At 50.0% G+C, this 21269-nt stretch overlaps 8 protein-coding genes across 8 annotated transcripts; 3 read left to right on the top strand and 5 right to left on the bottom strand.

Moving 5' to 3' along the window:
* Window positions 1-1943: 1943 nt before the first annotated feature.
* On the top strand, window positions 1944-3602 carry DFL_001108 (uncharacterized protein; the record flags this gene model as incomplete). The annotated part of the gene is made up of 3 exons (XM_067629679.1): window positions 1944-2282; window positions 2348-3050; window positions 3100-3602. 3 exons carry the CDS (start codon window positions 1944-1946, stop codon window positions 3600-3602), a joined length of 1545 nt encoding a protein of 514 aa, XP_067495676.1.
* A 268-nt stretch (window positions 3603-3870) lies between these two features.
* On the bottom strand, window positions 3871-5640 carry DFL_001109 (uncharacterized protein; the record flags this gene model as incomplete). Its single annotated transcript, XM_067629680.1, has 6 exons — window positions 3871-3896; window positions 4031-4618; window positions 4693-5020; window positions 5080-5294; window positions 5376-5491; window positions 5570-5640. 6 exons carry the CDS (start codon window positions 5638-5640, stop codon window positions 3871-3873), a joined length of 1344 nt encoding a protein of 447 aa, XP_067495677.1.
* A 548-nt stretch (window positions 5641-6188) lies between these two features.
* On the bottom strand, window positions 6189-7215 carry DFL_001110 (uncharacterized protein; the record flags this gene model as incomplete). The annotated part of the gene is made up of 3 exons (XM_067629682.1): window positions 6189-6369; window positions 6427-7000; window positions 7056-7215. 3 exons carry the CDS (start codon window positions 7213-7215, stop codon window positions 6189-6191), a joined length of 915 nt encoding a protein of 304 aa, XP_067495678.1.
* Window positions 7216-7864: 649 nt separating this feature from the next.
* On the bottom strand, window positions 7865-9947 carry DFL_001111 (uncharacterized protein; the record flags this gene model as incomplete). The annotated part of the gene is made up of 6 exons (XM_067629683.1): window positions 7865-8021; window positions 8146-8557; window positions 8660-8867; window positions 8933-9163; window positions 9227-9830; window positions 9889-9947. 6 exons carry the CDS (start codon window positions 9945-9947, stop codon window positions 7865-7867), a joined length of 1671 nt encoding a protein of 556 aa, XP_067495679.1.
* Window positions 9948-10676: 729 nt separating this feature from the next.
* On the top strand, window positions 10677-11770 carry DFL_001112 (uncharacterized protein; the record flags this gene model as incomplete). Its single annotated transcript, XM_067629684.1, has 2 exons — window positions 10677-11117; window positions 11183-11770. 2 exons carry the CDS (start codon window positions 10677-10679, stop codon window positions 11768-11770), a joined length of 1029 nt encoding a protein of 342 aa, XP_067495680.1.
* A 718-nt stretch (window positions 11771-12488) lies between these two features.
* DFL_001113 (uncharacterized protein) lies at window positions 12489-16478 on the bottom strand (the record flags this gene model as incomplete). The annotated part of the gene is made up of 6 exons (XM_067629685.1): window positions 12489-14757; window positions 14826-14915; window positions 14971-15080; window positions 15135-15269; window positions 15330-15583; window positions 15641-16478. The coding sequence occupies 6 exons, from the start codon at window positions 16476-16478 to the stop codon at window positions 12489-12491; spliced, it is 3696 nt and encodes a 1231-aa protein (XP_067495681.1).
* A 1821-nt stretch (window positions 16479-18299) lies between these two features.
* DFL_001114 (uncharacterized protein) lies at window positions 18300-19024 on the bottom strand (the record flags this gene model as incomplete). The annotated part of the gene is made up of 4 exons (XM_067629686.1): window positions 18300-18395; window positions 18459-18546; window positions 18626-18856; window positions 18963-19024. 4 exons carry the CDS (start codon window positions 19022-19024, stop codon window positions 18300-18302), a joined length of 477 nt encoding a protein of 158 aa, XP_067495682.1.
* Window positions 19025-19216: 192 nt separating this feature from the next.
* Window positions 19217-20862, top strand: DFL_001115 (uncharacterized protein; the record flags this gene model as incomplete). The annotated part of the gene is made up of 5 exons (XM_067629687.1): window positions 19217-19377; window positions 19830-19839; window positions 19909-20106; window positions 20162-20381; window positions 20438-20862. 5 exons carry the CDS (start codon window positions 19217-19219, stop codon window positions 20860-20862), a joined length of 1014 nt encoding a protein of 337 aa, XP_067495683.1.
* Between the last annotated feature and the right edge of the window lie 407 nt (window positions 20863-21269).

Here is a 21269-nt window from a genome sequence, read left to right on the forward strand (position 1 = left end):
TGCGGTGACTGCCACCGATCACCCAGGTTTCGTCTGTCCATAGGATTTGATTCCACTATTCTGAAATAAAATTCCTACATTTATAGGCCTAGGCCAGTCTAGCCTATCTGCTAGCCTCTATAATAGGGGGTTTTACACGTGCAATCCGCCTGTAGAATCCCATGCGATATAAAGCACATTTAATAACATATTCCCCAAAGACCCCATTAAATAGCCTTAGTAATAGCTCCAAGTACGTCATAAACCCGATCTCCTTTAAAAAAATAACAAATTCCTCCAATTCCTGTTCTTAGGCCGCAGTTATTAGGCAGGGCCGGCCACCACTACGTCTAGGAATAGACCCAGGAGCTCGAGCAGCATTGCGGATTTAAAGTAACGTATAACCTCTAATTCTTTGGATTTCGGTAGGGGTTAACCTGGCATCAAAATAGAAGATTCTAATTCGTTGGCACTATTCGAAAGTAAGCTACCTGATACCGGTGGAACCGACGGGGCGCAGCATGGAGAATAGAATATATGTAGAATGAAATTCTTAGAACAATGCAGCCTGCAGGCCTATTATTTTGAATTTATATTCACGGCTTCATTGTTCTTTTTACCAGAACGCGCATATAGGCCCGGTGGGGCCCAAGGGGCCGTGCAAAGGTATCACCCACCACCAAGTACATTCGATGGCTCGGCTGCGTTGAGTTTTGGCCAATCATGGATGGCCCAACTTACTCAGAGAAGTTTAGCTTTGACGACAGAGGCAGGGATCCTCTGAGCTCCCTTCCACCCCCAGATTGAGTTTCCCCCCCGATCGAAATCTCGGGTTCTCCTCCTCTTCCCTCTTTCAATCTCAATTAACGAGCGAGCTACATAAGCCCTTACGTTACAGATCAGATCTACCGAGGCTTTGGCATGTTGGTTGCTGTACATGTGCAAGTTTGTGAGCTTATGGTCACCGCGGCTCGACAAGTTCAAACTTAAGTAGCGATGGGAAACGCAAACTCCTTTATTTTGCCCCGTACCCAGCCTGGCCAGCTGGTCGAATTTATTACTTACCACCTCGACAGACTATAAAGCTTCCCCGCCCCGGATCGATACCGGAGAGCATGAAATTTTCCACAGCATTAGCACACACCTATTCGTATAAGGTATCTCGTAAACACGAATACCATACCAAGTCTCGATCCGGACCGGTCTTATATACCTATTCCCCACGAAGTGTTCGCACGAAAGGTGTGAGCTACGACTATCATATATTGCAACCGAAGAATGTTAAGCGACGAGGCAATAATTGCTCTCGTATCTCTTATCGTCACCTCGATACAGCTGGTTGTATCCGCGCTAGGCAGCGTCTACACAAGATATGTATCCGAAAGGCGACAACCCGAACGAAAGATTTCCGGAACCGTTCATGTGAGGCGTGTCCCTGTCCGGACGCCCATCGTGATCCGGCTCTCCCTGCGGGATTCCTGGAGACCGATGCCGCGAGATCACTCTTTTTCCTAACTTTGGCGCATGGGTGTTCAGATACGGTCCGCCTGCTCGGGGCCCTCCGGCACCAGCGGCCGATCTTTATTTTAAAGTATGTGTAAAGTGATGTTTTCTTCACCCTCGGAACGATACCGACACTAACGGAGCAACCGCTAGGTCTTGGAAGTTGAGGTTATATCTGCGGAAAACTAGTACTCAGGTCCGGTCGTCGTGACTATCGAGAAGATGGTCGCCTTTGGCATATACCTGGTCGTGTACTTTCCTTATAAGCAATTTGAACTATAATCATCTTAATTTTCGGTCGAAAGTCGTGACTTGATACCTCCTCCGCTCCAAAGTGTTGTCCGGTGTGGTATTCTCACCCATGTTGCACTAGCCCTGTTACACCAAACTCAGCTCGTCTAAATATCTTTTCTCGTGAACCTGTGAACCGAGACCCCTCGCTCCCCCAAAGACCCTCCGCGATGACCCTCACCGAATTGGTCGCCATCTCCTCCCACCCCCCCTCCTCCTCAGGCGCCTCCGCCTCCCCAGAAGCCTACATCTCCCTCCACGACCTCCACTCCTTCACCCAAACCTCCACGTTCAAAAGGTCATGCACACCCGCCAACTCCCTCGCCGTATCCCCGACCCACATCTTCGCAGCTCAATCCGATAAATCCGTTCTTAATGTCTACAACCGCTCCAAGAACTCTTTGGAAACCACGGTGCCTCTGCCGGAACAATTGACCGCGGTGACATGTTCGAGCAATGGCGGGATCGTGGCGATGGGGACCGCCAGCGGGAGGGTTAATATTTGGGAGGTACCATTGTCACCCCTCTTAAACTTATTCCATATCCGAAAACCTAACGATTGCTGTACCGGCAGACCTCCTCGGGCCGCTACACCTCGACCCCCCTCTCCCATCTCCAAAAAATCACAACGATAACAATGGACCCGACCTCAACCTTCCTCCTCACGGGTTCCCTCGACACGAACATCCTGGTCTGGTCGATCCCACACCTCCTCCTCCCATCTTCCACGAAAAAGCCATCGAGAACGCTGGAATACCACCAACAACCTGTAATCTCCATCCTCTGCGGTCACGGCACAGGCCCCTCCGCTCTAGCAGTATCGGCGGCAGCGGATTCGAGTGTCATAGTATGGAACTATCAAGACGGCAGTCTGTTACGAACATTCTCGTTATCCGCCGTTCCGACGTGCCTAGCACTCGACCCCGTCGATAGAGGCTTTTACGTAGGATTTTCGGATGGTTCTATCCAACAGGTTGAATTTTCAAAAGTGGGGAATAGAACGGTAGAGTTGGGGAACGGGACCACTACTTCACCCGGTGAAAACAGCGGAGGAGACGGGGAAAGATCGTACGATTCTCCGTTATACAGAGCGGATGAAAGACACATCCCCATTGCGACGAACGGGAGGTGGTCCGCGGAAGGCCACGATTCGGCCGTTACCGCTCTGGGTGTGGTGTTTCAGGGGAATTATTTGGTCGCGGGGACGGAAAGTGGGAGTGTGAACATTTGGGATGCGGCGACGGGGCAGTTGTTTCGCACCTTGGCAACTTATAAAGGTAGTATTACCGATCGCGATGTTCAACGGTCACTAACCGAGGGATACAGCGCCGATATCCAATGTCAAAATCCTCCCGCCCACAGGATTCAGCGACGACGGCATCGCAACCTCACAACCGACGGTCGTCCCACCGCGGTACCACGAAGCCGTGAAAGCCTCTTCCGGGAACCAAGCGGACGTAGATACCACCCTCCCACCCGTGTTGCTACAATTCCACAGTACCCTGAACCCAACCCCCGACCCCTTCTCCCCAACCTCGGACCTCGAAGCCATCAAACGGGATATGGCGTACTTCAACTCGCCCTCGACGGCAAGATCGACAAGCAGCGTCAAAGGTGATCGGATAACGATAACCGAATTCAAAAACAACGAAGACGCAGAAAAGATCGAAACGTTGGAAAAGGAGTTGGCGGCGATGAAGGAGCGGTACGAGCGGCTCAATGAGGTTCACAAGCAGACGTGGGAGGAGCACACGAAGTGGGTCATGGAGGTTGATAAGGAGAAAGCGGAGAAGATGAAGGAGATGGGGCCGGAAGGGATGCAAGAGTGATTTGCGCTTTGATCGGGGTTTTCGTTGGGAGTTTATCGTTGCTTTGGGTTAACCATAGATCTGGATTGTATATTACCTCTACGGGACCGTACTGTGATTGTACTTATATGCTCGGAGACCCAGCCCTGAGATCCGAGTTCTTGGAAACGAAGCCGAGTTCATTCGATTCAAGGATTTATTTTACACCTTCTAAGCATCTTTCGCATCGATACCATCCGTCCTGCCATCCGTGACACCGGCACCCCATACGACGCCAGCATATATCCGACTATAAGATACCTAAAGCGCCGGACACTAAAAAACGCCTCGAGGATAAAGAAAAAGTTATAAACCGCACCCCAAGACAAAAGAGAAAAAAAAAAGGACGAGAGAGAGAGAGAACGAACGAAGAGGGGGCCATGAAATTTAGGCAGACGGGGCAGCCTTACCGACTCCCATCTCCTTCAAACCATCATCCGTCACCGTTCCAGGTCTTCCGTTCTCCTGCAAAACTTTATCAGCCCTGGCAGCTTGTTCCGCATCTCTCAAGTCAACCATATCCTCGAGTCCTTCTTCTCCGAAGGCATCCCCTCCCTCTCGAAGTTCAGCTTTACGATCGTGATCATCTTCATCGTCGTCGTCGTCGAAAGCCCATTTATCGGGGTCATCCCCACCTTTGGGTTTCGCAGAACCGCTGTACCCACCCCAACCCTCCTGCAACCTCTCCACGCTCTCCCAATCAACCAGAATGACGGGGTTGCAACCTTCGGGATCCTCTTCAACCCGTTTGAACCACGGTAACATCACATCCTGCCACGCATTCGGAACGATCGTTTCCGAGTAGATCTGCGCGGTAGAGAATGTCTGACAGATAAAGCGTTTGTCGGGGATGAACGTTCCCGGTGGGTCGGAGTGAACGATGTAGGCGCGAGCGCGGGTGGTGAGGAAGTGGCGGAGGTCGGAGGAGGTGACGTCCGCGGCGGTATGGGTCGATTCGACGGCAATAAGAGCTTCGATGTTGGCTTTCCATTCCGCGACTGTTACCGACCGACACCACTCCGTCAGTTCCTGCGAGATATCTTAAAAACGGTAGAAACGGGGAAGTCTATACAATTCACATCCAAATACTTTACCAACCCCCAACACCCCCACCCGTACGTCAAGAAATAAATCTTCTTCTTCTTCTTCCCATCCTTCCCAATCAACCGCCCCTTGACCTCCCCCAAGACGCTCTCGATGTGCTTCTGCACATTCTCATGCCCTGGAACTCGGTTTTTTACTTCATCGATATGCGGAGACGGCTTCGTAGCAGCTTTCCAAGAACGATAGGTAACCGCACGGCCCATTTCGGGGGAATAGACGTTTTGTCCACAGTTGAGGATCAACAGTCCAAATTTCTCCTTTTTGGCACTGCGGATGGTGGAGATCATCGAGCCGTGCTTTCGTATTCACCAACATCGGCATGCACCCTCGTATAGGAGAGGGGAGTCGTACGTACGTTGATACCAGGTCCCTCCATCTCTCTAACACTCCAAACTCCCAAATCGTCATGGGTATTTCCGATGATCACCAGTACCTTCTCGACATCATCTAGGTCATTGCTGATAAGAATCGGAACGCAGGGATCGGTTCCCGGGTTACTCCCAGGAGGAAGGAAGTGCTTCGTAAGACCCTCCTCGACGAAACGGGTGTCCAGGATGCGACGGACGCATTCTGACAAGCATTAGCAAGGTTGTCGATAGAAACATCCCGAGACTGGGAAATATCAATCTGGATATAAAAAGTAGAAAATACCATCAAGGGCCTCCCTCCTCCTCTCGTTAACACGTTCGACCCTATGAACGTGGTAGTCGAACCCTTCCGACGGCTTTCCGATCTGCCGAATCTGGTCTTCACTGTTGACGAAATACCTGTTTTTGAGAGGGAAACAAAGAACGTTAGTTGTATTTTGTAGCTAAGCATGCATGCGTTGGAGCTTCAACCGTTACCCGAGCTTTTTCAAGTCGACCGGAAAGTCTACTTCCTCGCGATGTTCGATCGGTTTGATTCGTCTGAACATGATGGCGAGAGATGAAAGTATGATCGATGGTGAGCTATCTAACAATGGAAAGGCTGCGTTGGTGGTGGTGGTGGAGGAGATTTTTATATCAAAAGACTGAAAGGTTCCCTCACCAAAAGTACCCATCTAACAAATACGATGCCTGAAGTTCCACATGTCGACCGGACAAACACGTTCGAACACCAGGCGGTCAAGGATGACGGCAGTTACACAGCAGGGTGCATACGCTAGAATTCATGGATACGTACATACGGTTCGAACGGCAAACGCTCTTTTGCGCTGTCTGTCCGTCCGTCCCTGCTTCGTCCAACAATACAACATTTTGAGGATGATATGGCAAGGTGATAGTAAAGAAAAAATGCCACAAAGTAAACCCAGCTTGAACGCCGCTCTAACCAAAGTGCCCAAAAAAAATAAGGAAAGGGTGCAGTACAAGAAAGAAAAAGAGAAAGGGCTCTGCGGGGCGATTAAAATACATCGCCGGGGTATTTCAAAAAAAAGAAAAGGGACTAGAAGCGAAAAGAAATATTTTGTTTTTACGAAGAAGTCTACGATTGAGCGGATATCTGAACGTTCTGCAGAGCATCTTCAAGTGCCTGCTGTTGCCTCTTTCGTTCCTGTTCTTGCAAGAACTGGGCATACTTCGACCGGGGGTTGTGGATTCCACATTCGGTCTTTTGTTGTCCCTTCCATCGACCGGCTCTCTCATCTTCGCCTTCCTTGACGGGACTATATTAAATATATTAGTATGAACGTTGACAGGTAACGAGGGGGGAGGGTGAATACCTAGTGGAATGCCAATCACCAACACTCTTGTACCCTCTATCCAACAAAGTATTGTACGGGACACGATTGGCATCGATATATCCCTTGACCTGGGGGAAAGTCCAGTTTGCCAAAGGATTGATCTTGATCAACCCAGCCTCGTCAACCTCAACGACATCCAAAGATCCTCTCTTGCCGCCTTGACTCTTTCGTCGACCGGTAAAGACAGCCTTGACCCTCAACTCGGAGTAAGCCCTTTGGGCAGGCTCAACCTTGGCAAGATAGTCGTAGAGGTTATCGTTGGTTTCCCAGAGCTTGTCACCGTGAAGCTTGTTGAATTCATCGGCAGTTTCAAGACCCGAGGGCTTGTAGATGTGGAATTTGGCAGTCGGGTAGTGAGTTTGGCAGGTTGCGACGAGTTCATGCGTTTCTTTGAAGTGGAAGAGGGTATCAAGGAAGATGAGGTCGACGGGGTGGTCGATGTTTTGCTCGGCAGCGATCTTAGAGATCATGTCAAGAGTGACGAGACCGGTGAGACCGAAGGCGGTGGTCTGGAAGAGGTTTGGGAATGTGATCATGCTCCATCGGATGACGTCTGTAGTATATTAGAATATATAATAAAATACACGTAAGGATGTATCATATGGTACCTAACGGCTCAAGCTTGGCCAGCATGGCGTTGATATGCTTGAGGTGTGGAGCAGTAAAGTAAACTTCTGGCAACTCCTCAGAACCGCTTCCGCTCGAGTAACCAGACTCATTGTCTGCAAATTCGGACTTTGGAGTTATGGGAGAAGTGGCTGAAGACATTGTGGAGAATGAACCGGTATGATGAATACCTAGTTTTTAATTATAATAAAAAAATTTAAAAAATTTAATTAAACGTGGAGAAGATGAGGGAGGGAAGAGGCTAAAAGTGTATGATGAGATGATAGATGCAGGTATGTCGCAATATCCGTCGAGTAAGAAGTTAGGAGCAGTGTGTGTGTGTGCGTGTGTAGGGCTGATGTATGTATCCTTCCTTATATAGAGGTAAGATGTAAAGAGGTAGTAGGTAAGACCGATGGTATAAGAAGCAGAGAGAAAAGAATATTCTTAATCAAATCCTTCTTGTCCAAGCAACTGAGTCTGTCATCCCGTCCCCCATATTATATAGGAAGACTCCTATATCGGGTTCACCGGGGGACTGGCTGTAGCAGTGCAAAAGTGTTGTCTGGTGCCGACCCCTTTCCTGATTGGCCGAGTGGATGGCAACATTCCATCACGCAATATTCGACCAATCATATCGTCCGTCTGTTCGCCTGCGAGGGTCTCCAGCAAATTTTCAGGTCTGCTTAGAAATTGCTGGAGAAGAAGCAAAATAATTGATTCGCAGACCGCGGGGTTTCGTATCTGGCTTTTTCGGGTCCAATGCCGTGTGCTCTGCCATGTATCAAATCAAATACCTCATGAGGAACGGCTATGGCTGGGGGGATCCCCACGCCCGAAGCCTCTCCACGTCCTCCCCGCCCACGGATGACCGAGCTATGACAGCACCCTTCACATAGTTCAGAAACTCGTAGTCCGCATCCGTCAGCCTGTGCCTGAGCTGCTTCAGGATCTTGGGTGCGTATTTCCTAGATAGTAAAGATTAGTCACATTTCAGGATGTACGCGGGATGCATTTACTTCTGATTCCCATACGGGCATGGTATACCATGGGCATGGGCATCCCGTTGGGAATAATTGGAAGCATACGTACCCAGTCGCCCGTAAAATCCCCCCTTCGTGCTCCGAAAACAACAAAATCAACACCACGAGCAGCATTAAAGAGAGGTCCGAGGCCCTCTCCAGCTGCATCCGAAGCTCCCTCCGCATTTCTTCCATTTTGTTCTTAACAGAAGCTTCGAATGATTCCCCGGTTGGTCGGTTGACTCCGGTGTCTTTCATCAGGCTTTCCAATTCCTGTTGGATAACATGCAACGCTGCTATTGGCTTGTTGTCATCCGAACTGAAGACGTTTGTAACCGTCGATATGGCGTCTTCGATCCGTTCGTTCATTCGCTGGCTCTGCGTATCCGCGACTCGATCTCGCAGCTTCGCCAGGCCATCCACGATGATCTTTTGGTAGTAAACCATGAGATCCCGTGCTAGTTTCTCTTGAACTCCGGCATCTAGGTCACATTCTTAGTCTATAAATATCACAAAAAGATAGATGGTACCGTGGGCATCGACCTCGTTACGAGGTCGAGGACGAACGTGTACATCCCACATACCTCGAATCTTATCGACAGCCGCACAATTGATCACAAACCGAAGGTACACCTTATCCGCAAAGCAAACCCTTGCAGCCGCGTTTGCCGTCTCCCTCAGCTCGCCGACTCGATCCGAATAGCTCGCGGATACTTTTGACAAGATGCTTCGAGCGATTGAGTCCGATGCAGCTTGTGGCACCCGATCGTCCTTCACAAGAAATGCAGATAACTAAGTACCCACTTCGTTAGCTCTTTCTGTTCGAAGGTGAATGCGCATGGTTGTTTCAAACATACACTTCTCCACGAAATATTCGCTGCTGATGGCATGGGCCTCCCCTTCTCAGCCGCCGCCCACGCCTCCTCCGCCTCTTCTTTTGCATATCCAAGACCGGCTTTAAGCAGCCCATCGAGCAACTCCCCGGTGACCAAATAACCTCCATGCTCGAGTAACTTCCTCGTCTGTTTCTTCCTAAACAGTTCTTGAACATTCACCTGCTCTTCGGGCGTCAACTTGCTCGCCAGTTCCTAAACGTAATCATTAGCATCGTCGTGATCTAAAAGTACCGAAGCAAAACGGCATGTGCATACCTTGATATTCACAACCCCCGCTTCCTCTACCTCCTTCTCCGCAGCTTTCTCAGTCCCCTCCAGCCACTCCTTTGTCACATAATGCTCCTTCAACAGTGATACATCCCCGATCCTCTCTTTCAGAAACTCATCCGGCTTATCGATATACCCTCTCTTCACCGCTTTGACTTCTATGACCCCTTCCTTCTCCAGGATATCCACAACTTCATCTTGCCGACGTCTCTTGTAAACAGAAGGCACAAAAGTACCTCCGTTCCACGTACCGTCAACATCTTCCTGCGCAACCCTTGCCAAAACCTTCTGCACAAACTCAACAGGCCAGTTCCCTTCCTTTGCCACCGCCAACCCCTCAAAATCCACCGGTATCTCTGCATCTTTAACATCTCCTATTATCTCCTCAACCACCCCTTCCAAGAACTTTTGCGAATAGAGATACCTCTCCCCTAACCAATGAACCTTCACATCCCACTCTCTCTCCAAATATCCCACCAGCTTCTTTAAAAACTCGATAGTAATATTTTCTTCCCGTGAATATGTTATCGCCGTGATCACCCTGGAAGCCAGATGGTTTCGGAGACTATTTTCGAGATGCGCAAAGGGTTGTCTATGTTGCATATAACTTTAGTTCCGATAAGTCTCCATTAGGTGTCGAACGGGCGTACTTTGGAATTATCTCCCGTCCGTTTACTCCCCACTCATCCTCTGGGAGCGATGATACCATCGCTGGGATATATTTATCATCAACATCGAGTAACCTTGAAGCTTCGTTGAAACTTATTCTATCTGCGATAATCATGTAAAGAATTAGCCAAAACTATTCTTAAAAAAACAAATCCATAAAACCAAAAAAAAAAAAAAAAGAAAAGAAGAAAAGAAAACAGGGATTACTTTTTCCATTCTCAATCAACCCATCCAATCCCTTGACAATATATTGTCGAGAACACACTCCACCCCCGGACTTTACGGGAATAACCGTCGCATCTTCGATCGTTTGCAAAGCCTGCAATATTCCCGATAGCTCTGATTTTGTAAACATTTGCAACTTGCGTTATACCCCTTGCTGCCCTCTGAAGGATGAGGATTCGAGATATAATGTTGATGTGGGGGGTTGGATGCAATGTTGATTGATTGTCGAAGCAGGTGTGCTTTATAACATGACACACGAGTTGGGCCATTACTCTGTAATGTTTCAGGTACCACACAACTTTTCTAAGATAAGATTTACAAAGTCCGGGGTAAGAGATAAGATCTGAGAGATAAGATTAGATCCCCGACATCGCAACAATTCCCAACACAATATTATCCTCCCTTCGCTTCGTCCTTCCTCTTCCTCTACAATCTATTTCACGATGTCAAGCTCTCAACTTCACCATCCTACCCCGGGGTTACATACAACCTTCCTTCTCCGCTATAACCCTTTCCGCCCTTCTTAATATCTATAGACAAAAAAATGTCAAACTTCACCGCAACCCTCCTCCTCTCCTCCACCCCCCGCAAAACCCCTCCAACGACCCCACCACCCCAAACCGTAGACTCCACGCACATCACCGAAACGATCCGCGATGCATTCTCATGCCTCTGCACAAAAGTTTATCTAAACCTCCTCCTCGACACCTGGAAACCTCTTTCTACCCCGTCCCTTTCCACAGCCGCGGCGGTCGAAGTCACGATCATCGATCCTACCTCTTCGGGTATACAGATCAGAGCGTTGAAGGGTTGTAGCGATTTAAAGGAGTTTGAGTATACATATAATGTAGATGTGGCGTTACAGGAGGATGGCGTGTTTAGAAAACATAAGAGGTTGGTGGTGTTCGATATGGATTCTACGTTGATCGAACAGGAGGTTATCGATGAACTTGCCGCTTTCGTGGGGGTGAAGGATAAAGTCGCTGTACGCAACCCCCCTCCCGCTCTTACAACCTCCTTGGGAAAAAATATTAATGTTGAAGATTGTAGGCAATAACCGAATCCGCCATGCGCGGCGAACTCGACTTCACCGCCTCCCTCCGCTCCCGCGCCGCACTACTAAACGGCGTCCCCTCGGACGTCTTCACGACCCTAAAATCAAACGGTACGATAACCTTCACCCCGGGCGCCCACGAACTATGCAAAGCCCTCAAAAAGCTCGGATGTAAACTGGCCGTCCTAAGCGGCGGTTTTCAACCCCTCGCCGAATGGGTCAAGTCATCATTAGGCCTCGATTATGCCTACGCCAACACTCTTGAGGTCTCGACTGACGGACGATCGCTTACGGGTGTGGTGTTGGGGGATATTGTGAATGCTGAGAGGAAGGCGGTGCTGTTGAAGGAGATCGCGAAGAAGGAAGGGGTGGACCTGAGGCAGGTTGTGGCGGTGGGGGATGGTGCCAACGATCTGGTCATGATGCGGGAAGCTGGGTTCGGAGTTGCGTTCAACGCGAAGCCGAAAGTGCAGGAGGAGGCGCCGAGTCATTTGAATTCTCGGACATTGAGGGATATACTGTATCTGTTCGGATTTACGGGAGCGGAGGTAGAGGATTTGGTTGACCAGACGGCGTCCGGATAGTATATATTCAGATGGAAGGTATATATGTTGCATGTAAGGGCTTCATGGATTCGATTGGCCGGCGTTGGAGTTGCGATTCCCGATGGTATCATATTGCGTAGAACTACCTAAAGCACCGTTGTTACCTAGCACGGCAGGTCATCTCCATTAAACAGAACAAATGACATTAAAACAGCTTTTACAAATACACCTTCGGTCTATCCATTATCCTCCCGTTCAATCTGAGCTCATAAAATGAAAAAGCAATACAGCAAGCATGCACCTGGCTTCGGGAATTTCCTCCTAAAACGATGCCCAGCCCTTCGATGCTACGAAATTCGAACCCGAATGAATAGTTGTATAAAAAAACAATAATTACATCCCATTAGTTAAAGAATAAAAAGAAAAAGAGGGAAAGAGCTAGGTCACACGAAAGGGTGAGAGATAGAATAAGAATATAAAAAAAAAGAGAGATACCAGCATCCTCTATAAAACGAGCCGCGTGAAAAAAAGAGTAAAGCTGAGAAGGGGTCCGGGTCGGTCGAAAGTCGTAGCGAATCGGTCGAGTAAAAGAAAGCATTAAACCAAGGCATCCACGGCAGTAACGACGTAAAATAATGCGCGAAGAAAAAGAAGAGATGATAAAAGCAGAACCATACTGTACAGGAAAATCAAAACCCTAGCATCAAAAGGTCGGACGAAAGCAAGGGTCTCCGACTATATATCCCGTTGCATTGTACTAAAGCAAAGGCTCAACGCGTGGAACCTCGCTTGCCTTGACCGCCGGATCAACTTCAGGTACGGGGGAAGTCTCATCACGAGCATTAGCAGGTGCGGTCGGTGGTGGTGGCCACACTCCGACGAACTGCGAAAAGTCCGGTCCGGTTCGGCTCGGAGAACCCGGATCTTCAGGGTTGGCACTCGACGTCCCGAATCCGCCGGTGCCATCGAACCCGGTGGTGAACGAAGGCTCGATGTTGGCATTGGTGTCCAGGAGCTCTGGGTCCGTGACGGGGGCGACGAGATGTGGTGCGGATGCCTCCGTGAAAGTGACATCACCGTGGGTGGTAAAGGTGTTAAATGGATTCGGAGCATAAGTTGCCCTGTCGTCATCGGGATTGATATACCTCTGACGTTTCTGGTGGTGGGACTCGAGATCACCCTCGTTAAGGATGTTCCCGATGCCAAACTTGCGCTTGAGCGATGGATCGGTGTTAATATCGTCGCTGGACTCCGCGAAAGGCGTCTGAAGGGTGTTGTATTCGAAGTTTGCCGCGCTCAAGAAAGCATTCGGAGAGCGGAAACCGGGACGGTAATCAGGGCGCTCGTAGATTCCGGGTGCGCCGTGTGTGGTGAACGAGTAATCCGGGTGTAGGATACCCGGCGGAGCCGGACCCAAATGATGACCGCGACCCATGGACCCGTCTCTTGGCGGTGGCTTCGGCAACCTCTTCTGCTTAAGTTTCAACTTCTCCTTCAAGGTCTTGCGTGGCAGCGGTCCATCCGCCTTCCACGGCTTGTAGCGACCGTGCTGTCTCATGTACAACGTTCGGGCCTTGCCGAGCTTTCCCAGCGCTACTTCCTTGGTGTACAAGACATAGGACTGGCCGATGCGAACGTACTGAGGTGGTCCGGTGGTTGCCTTCTCGATTTCCTGCTCGGGGTCGGATTCCCACTGCGATTGTTGCTGAACTCGGATGGTCCGGGGAACCTTGACGTAGGTGTACTTTGACGATGGCTCATCGGGAAGCGGCCCTTGATCGAATTCGGTGATCTTGGTATAATAACCGGTGATCTTGCGGTACGTGGTCAGGCCTATAGCATTATCCGAGATACCGTACGCACGGGCGACCGCAGATGGCCACTTGACGAAGTTAAGATCGTTGGCGTAATCGTCTTCCTCGGAGTCGTACTCGTCCATTTCTGGAATCTCCGGCTCAGGGGATTGAGAGTCCGGGATGACATATTCGTCTCCTTCGCCAACGGTGCCTCCGACGAGCGCGGGGTCGATAGCAGCCGATCCAGGTGAGAGCCCTCGGCCCGGGATCTTCTTGAGCTGCATTTTCTGGCCCAATTGCGCCCCGAGGATGCTGTCGTCCAATTGGCCTTCACCCGGCTTCTTCTCCAACCTCCTCCTTCCGAGGGTGGTGGCTGGAGACTTCTGAACCGGAGGAGCTTGCGTCAAACGCATTTCAACGGCACGGAGCTGACCATCGACCCATTTGAGACGCTTGACGACCTGTTGTTCGGGAGCCGGCTTTGGCTTCGGCGGCGGTTTGGGTTTCGTAACACGGTGTGTTTTCTCCTTTGGTTTCCTGAGCACATCTGGGGTTTCCTCGTCTCCTTCCTTGGCTTCGCCCTCGGGAGGTACGCCCTCGACGCCTTCCGGCAAGGCATCCTGAGGCTGTTCGCCATCCGCAGCCAAAGAAGCGCGGACCTTTCTAGGCTTGGATCCCTTCCCGGCACCCTTTCCGGATTTCGCTGCTCTGACGGTCTTTGTCGTCGTCTTTGCGGTCTTCTTGACGGTGGTAGTTTTACCCTTGCCCCTAGCCGCCTTGGCGGCAGTAGTGGTTTTCGCGGTCTTGGTAGCCCTGACAACCTTGGCTTTGACGCCAGCGGCCTTCCTAGCGACCCGCTTAGCTCCAACCTTCTTTGTCGCAGCTTTCTTCGCAACCGCTTTCTTCGCAAGGATCCTCGCAGCAGGTTTGGGCTTAACGGCAACCTTGTTGGGGGCGGTCTTGCGTCCTTTCGCTCCTGCGGCAGAAACTTTCCCAGCAGTTCCTTTCTTCGTCTTGACAACCCGAGCGTTCGATGCTTTGACGACCTTCTTACGGATTTCGCGTTTCGCGGGTTTCGGTGGGGCTTTGACAGCCCTGGTTCGCTTGACGGGCTTGGGAGCCGGTTCCGGAATTGGTGTCGAAACACGGCGTTCGTTGCGTTTACCGACCAAACCTCTGCATTGCTCGGTTCCGCACCTGCAAAGTTGGGTGCTTCCACCGGAGAACCAGCTATGCACTTTCCTTAGCACTGACTTTTTTTTTTTTTTTTTTTTTTTTTTCATGTTCAAAGGGCATACCTGAAGTTATAGTCGTAGGTCAATTCTTCGCCGACTTCGATACCTTCGTCACCAGCAAACAGAGCCATGCGAGGCTGGCCAGCAACCATCCTACGTAGAATTAGCAATGACCCGCAGTAACTCTAAAAAATTGCGTATCACTCACCACTTCTCCATCTTACAGTTGGGAGAGCAGCTGTGGTTAACAAATCGAGCCAACGAACCGCGGGTAGCATCGATGATCAAGGAATTGTCGAACTCCATAAGATAGTAGCTCTGTTGCTTTTTATTAGTATTATCCAATACGCATGGAGAGGCTCATCAACCCACCTCATTGTCCTTATAAGGCCCGTGAAGGCGCTCCTCGCACTCGTCTTGGGTGATGATCTCTCCGATGTACTCGACAATGATCTGGTTGGGGCCAAAGGAGCGGCAGGCGCGGAGACCGTAACCTTTGTCTTGAGTCTAAACCAATCTCATCAGTAAAAAGGGTATAATTTTCGAGCTCAAGCTAACGCTACTGACCAAAATGATCTCGATTCCATCGTCGAACCAGGTATCGTTCTCGACACGAATGGCCAAGTCTCTGAACGGCCGGTTCTGGCAATCTTTGAGGCCGCAGTTGTTCTTGTCACACTCGTAGTACATAACCCGATTGAGACAACCGGGTCCGCAGCCACCCGACTCGGGCGTGCAATTGCACATGGTGCTCTGATAAGCATTCTTACGGCTATTCTTCTGTTGTTTATATAGCTCGGCGGCTTCTCCAACGAATATGTCTACCGAATGTCAGTACTAGCGAGCGAAAAGAGCGAAAAAGCAAGAGCCGTGCTTACTCCTCTTGAGGCTCTTCCACCCGGGAGGCTTGGGATAGACCCAAGGGTCGAGATTGAAGATGGTGTAGGGAAGGACGAAGTCGCGCTCGGACTCCATGGTCGTCAAGCCCTTGTACATCGGTAGCGGCAACGAGTCCTTCCGCGCAGTCCCCTGCCCCCGCTTCGACTTCAAAGTGCTCTTGCCTACGATCTGGGTATCCTGTCCCGTATACATCCCATGGGTGGCCCACTTCTTACGTTTGATGGCAGGGACGATGATCTGACGGTCCGATCCACGGGACGAAGCCTTTTCGTTGTCCGATATGTCCATTGGATCGCCGTTTGATTCTTCGGAATCAGATAGCTCGAAATCGTCCCGGCCTTTCCTGGTGGAAGCCGGTGTTTGCTGTTTTCCATTGTTCATTTTTTGGGTTGGGAGTTTGGCGGCGGCGCTCCTTGCTTTTTCGGCAGCTTCCATGTAACGGCGGGTTTGAGACCCACGTGTTGGTTGGGGAGTGATGGGAGCCTGGTCCTTTTTGGCGGCAGCTGCGGCGACGGTATCGATACGGGTGGAATGGCGACGGGAGGATGTATCGGATTGTTTGGAAGGTGTGGATCGAGAGGTGGATTGTACGAGAGCGGCGGTAGAATTGCGCTTCCTCAGGGTTCTGGAGGGTTGTTCTTCGAGGGAAGATGTTTCAGCATCACCGTCGCTGGCCATGTCCACGTCTTTACCGTGCACCGTCACGCGATTTCTAGTGCTGCGTCCAGATCTGACGGATTCGGTAGGGGTTCCAGCACCGGTGGCAGAGAGGGAAGGAGTAACGGAGGCAACGGACTGTCTTCTTCGCGAAGACATCTAGCCTTGTTTGAATATTTTTTTGGGGGGGCGTGTGCGGTTGAGGGTTGGTTTTATTGGAAAACGTAGTTCGGATGCGTGAAATAAATGTGAGACCGGAGGGAGAGATGGGAAAAACCAAGTCCGGCAATAATTAAGATACGCGAATAAAAGCAGTACGGGGAGAAAGAGCACGGTGAGACGCGTGATATGGGGGTGGTTTGAGGGTGAGAAGCGATGTGGTTGATGAGAAAGACCACAAAGAAGGACGGGGATGAAGGGGGAGAGGATTGGCAGATGATGGGGGGAGGCCAGGAATGGGGGAGAAATTTGTTGTTTGTGTGTTAGATGTTGTTGGAAAGAGAGGAAAAGGGAAATGGAAAAGGAAACAAGCAAGAAAGTTGGCGTTGGATTTTGTGCGTGTTATTTATCAGCCGTCGTGTTGCAGTGGATTAACCACCTAATGGAACTAACATTATTATTACCAGTCAGGGATGTTTACCACTTCGCTCGAAGGCAAGTCAGTGCACGACCTGGCCCGCGAGAATGACCTCCGGGACGGCACGATGACCATCGTACGTACTGTGACGATAGGGGAACTTTCATACATATCGATGGGGGGGTATCAGGGACTTACGTGTGTGCGTATGCTACCTAGGTAGCCTCTCGGGTGTATGCAATAGCAGTGCAATGCTGATTTCATGCGGACTCTAACCAACGAGACTAAGAACGGTTGGGGGGGTTGTGTGATGAGGATGGTGAGGACGAAGGAGAAGAGGAGGAGGAGGAGGAGGATGGAAGGGAGATGGTGGTTGCTGATGGTTGATGGATGCGGCAAAAAAAACAGACTGCCAGACCGACAGCCCAAATGAAACCCACCCCGACTATAAAGCATGCGGGTAAAACAGGCGAGCTGCCTTTACCTTCATTAGAGTAATATTCCGCCACGTTCGGGTCCAATATCTGCACTACGCATTATATACTTGTGTACAAGATGGGCAAGTACATGGTCAATGCTACTGCGCATGTTTACATACATGTCCGAGCCTCGAAACCGTTTATGCAATATTGCATCAAACACCCGATCCGACCTCATCTTCTGCCATACTCCAATGCTTACGCTTAGATAATCATATTGGATCTCATTGGATTCGAACGGTCATACTCCGTCCCATCAAACCGATCGTAGATGTGTAATCCGATAAGATGATATCTGCAGTATACGTACCATCGGTCCTTCTCCGGATCCTTCCCTCCCCCGCCTGGGAATCAATATATCTCCAACTTTACTCTTCTCGATGTCTCTTCGAACATAACTCTACTGATATCGATATGAAAGAGAAGTCGTTGCGGGTCATGACGAATATAATCCGAATGTGATATCATAAAACATCCCCAACCTCACGGTCGCATTTCATTGTACCCCTCAAGTGTTGGCACCTTACCACGCTGTCCCCTCCTCCCCCGATCCTTCGAGCCCCAAAATCAAGCTCTGTGATTGATATCTGTCGTCCATGACACCCCTAACCTTCCAATATAAACGTTATAGACCAATTTCCATGTCAAATTCAACTCTTCCAAAATATCACATTGTTGCAAATTGATATGGTGCCTACAACACATTTTTTCAGAGTATGAGGCAAATTCCGTGGTTGGCCGTGATATCGCCATTTTCCAACCGACATGCAATGGTTAGAGTATCACCTCATATCGTAGATGACACCGTGAAAATGTTCGTTTTCTTGCGAATGTAGCATTTGATGCCGAGTTATCGGTGTTTTGACCTGTCAACATGCATACACACGTTTCGTACCTACTAATACGTGAATCCTACACAATACTTCATTTCCTCTTGACCTTCCCAACCGTCGACGGTTGAGGCTTGATTTCACCGAACAATCCCACCAACGTGCCGATTCTTACCAGAGCCAGGAAAAACTGCCTCCGATTAGCATCTTCTGCCCATATCAGGTATCCTCGATGGGACGAGAGAACACTAACCGTGATCCCAACATTTCCCCACGTAAACCCATTCCACCGATGTGCCGAAAAGAACCCATCCGACCCCATAACCCACCACACCGCCGTCCTATTCAATCAGCATCTCCTGTTCCCGTTTATAATACAAAAGAGCTCGTAGAATATAACCATGAAAGTAAAATACTCACAAATGTCCAATATCCCCCAGCAGCAACGCGATAAGATAGCGTTTAACCACAGCCGCTTCCGTGGTAGCAAACAATATCGCAATCCCCATCATCGCCATGATCCCGAATAGGTTCCCCGTCTGCCATGCTATCAACTTCCCGGACGGCGAGAGTCCCGTCGATTCAGTGTTTGGCAGCTGCAACGCCACGAACTGCTCGGGCTGGAAGATTGCGATTGCGAATCCGGCGACCCTGCTCGATTGATATATATAAATTACCACTTCCAGCACCCCCAGAGTTCGAACGAAACATCACCAATTGATAAAATAAAAAGCAGGAGGGGAAGGAGAAGGCTCACAGCGACACCGGTTCGGACACACAAAACACCCAATACGGCACCGTCGGCAGCAAAGTCGCCATTTCCTCGAACCCTGTGAAAAAAAACACCGAAAAAAAAGCCGTCACCGTCCCCCTGGAAAACACCCTCGGAAGAAAAAAGCTGGGAGTGGGTGGTACAAAAACAACCTGGCCAGATCCTGTTGTTATAACCGGAAACCAACAAATCCTACACTCAGACCACACCTAACGTAACCTGTAGCTAACAAAAACAAGATGAAGAGGAGGCGGGCCCACATCCAACGGCAAAGGGAACGGACAAAAAACGTTGTTTCTGCAGCAACACTTTCAGGAGTTTGGCAATCGCAGCCGTTTTCTAACGTGATCGGTAAAACAGCTAAACCTGAGAAACATAAACAGCTCCCGCCGGTCGGTCGGTCGGTCGGTTGGCCATCCCCGCTAGCAGACGCTGTCCGTGTACTGTTTCCGGACTGTGTCTGAATTAACGTTACGGTTCAACCGGAAAAGTTGGGTCCGGTTTTGTGTTGGCAAGTGTGGGGGACGTGCAGGTCTCGCTTATAACCGCGTTAAACGCCACCAGCCACACGATTATTAACAGCCACAGGCTCTTTGTTCAGCATCCGATATCGATGCTATTTCATCGGCATCGTATCAGGAATTTTTAATATCGCGAAGAACGCGCTGGATATCGATGTCCATCTGATAAATCTCCATTTGCCACCGGAATTCGGGTACGTTGATTGGGCGTTCTTGGCACGTATGTATCTCCACATCCACGCGACTCGATCCCGCTTCCAACGCCGCGACTGCCGAACAACACCAGCGAATCACATTATCGATATCTCACATATGATCGTTGATATGTAAGAGCTTTCGAGGTACTTGCTTACTCTCGTAACCGGTCAAGTAGATATCCGGTGCTCGGAACGTACTGCTGACGTTTCTAGCCATTAATCATGCCCCCGAAATCCAAAGAACCCCAGGCCTCGGACGCCAAGTCCCCCGAAGACCTTATCAAACTCCTCGCAAAGTCCCAAAAGGAGCCCCTCTCGATCCTCAAGATCCTCAAGGAAGCCCAGCAGCGTGATGGCGCCGACTCGTCCCAGCCGAGTGCGATCCTGGGAGCCGAGTTGGCTAGTTACAAGGTCCGTTCCAAAATCTACGATATTGTCGACCGAAGTATTGATACGAAAAATATAGGAATACTTTTCCAAACTCCGCTTCCAATACCTCGAACAGGTCACCAAGGAGCGGTTTCTAAACGCCATAACAGCCGATATCCCCGAACTGGTCGAACCCGAAGAAATCGAACAACTGGAAATAAAAGTCGCCCGACAAAAGGAAGGTCTGAGGAAATGTAAAGACGAAGTCGACGCCATTAACGCCGAAATATCAAAGCTGGGGAAGAAAGTCTGCGATGGTACTTGTCCCCTACGATTCCCTCGCGGAAACGTGCTAAACGTCTATATCGTATAGAATACGTATCCCTAAAATCAACAACAACCCACCTCCTCTCCCTCCCCACCACGATAACATCCTTGGAATCCGAAGTCGCCTCCCTCCTGCGCTTCTCCCCAGGCTCCACGGATTCATCTATCGATCTGGACCTCCACCTCCCTCTCCGCGAAACCCTCCACCGTCTCCAAGCAACCGACACGGAAATAATCCAACTCCAACGCCAAATCGATGCAGCGAACAGGAATATCACCGCAAAGAATCGACGGATAGAGGTATTGGATCGGGAGCTGAAACCGCTGGAAGCGAATGCCGAGGCGGTCAGTGCCAACGCCGAGGAGAGCAGACGGAGAAGGGAGGAGGAGAGGCGGAGGGGGTTGGCGAATAGGGAGAATGTGGGGAAGTGGTATGGGACCGTCGAGGGGGTGTTGGGGGAGTTGGTGTGATGTCTCCCCTTGTGGGTTTTGGGTTCCTTCGTAGGCATTTGTGGCGTTTCGGGGCGTTCAAAAGGATCAGTCATAGGTTCGGTCTTGTCGAATAAATTTCTCGGGGAGAAACTGTTGTGGGTTTGTGCTAAACGTCCGGCGCTAAATCAATCATGGAGAAAGAAGGGATGAATGAATATCGTCGTCATCGTCTCGTCAATCTATCCGCTCCCGTTTAATCTAAAAATACATAATAAAGTGTAGCCCATTAAAAGCATACTATAAAAGAAAAAGACTCGACGCCAAACGGATGACGGAAAGAGAATCTCGAAAGAAAGCAAACCACGTCACCAGGCTCGATCGATAATGACGAAAGAACCTCCCTTGCGCGTATACGTTCCGCAGCTTCGACCGTAAACTCGAGCACT

The sequence above is a fragment of the Arthrobotrys flagrans genome, assembly GCF_004000055.1.
Source record: "Arthrobotrys flagrans strain CBS H-5679 chromosome Unknown unitig_15, whole genome shotgun sequence".
NCBI classification, from domain to species: domain Eukaryota; kingdom Fungi; phylum Ascomycota; class Orbiliomycetes; order Orbiliales; family Orbiliaceae; genus Arthrobotrys; species Arthrobotrys flagrans.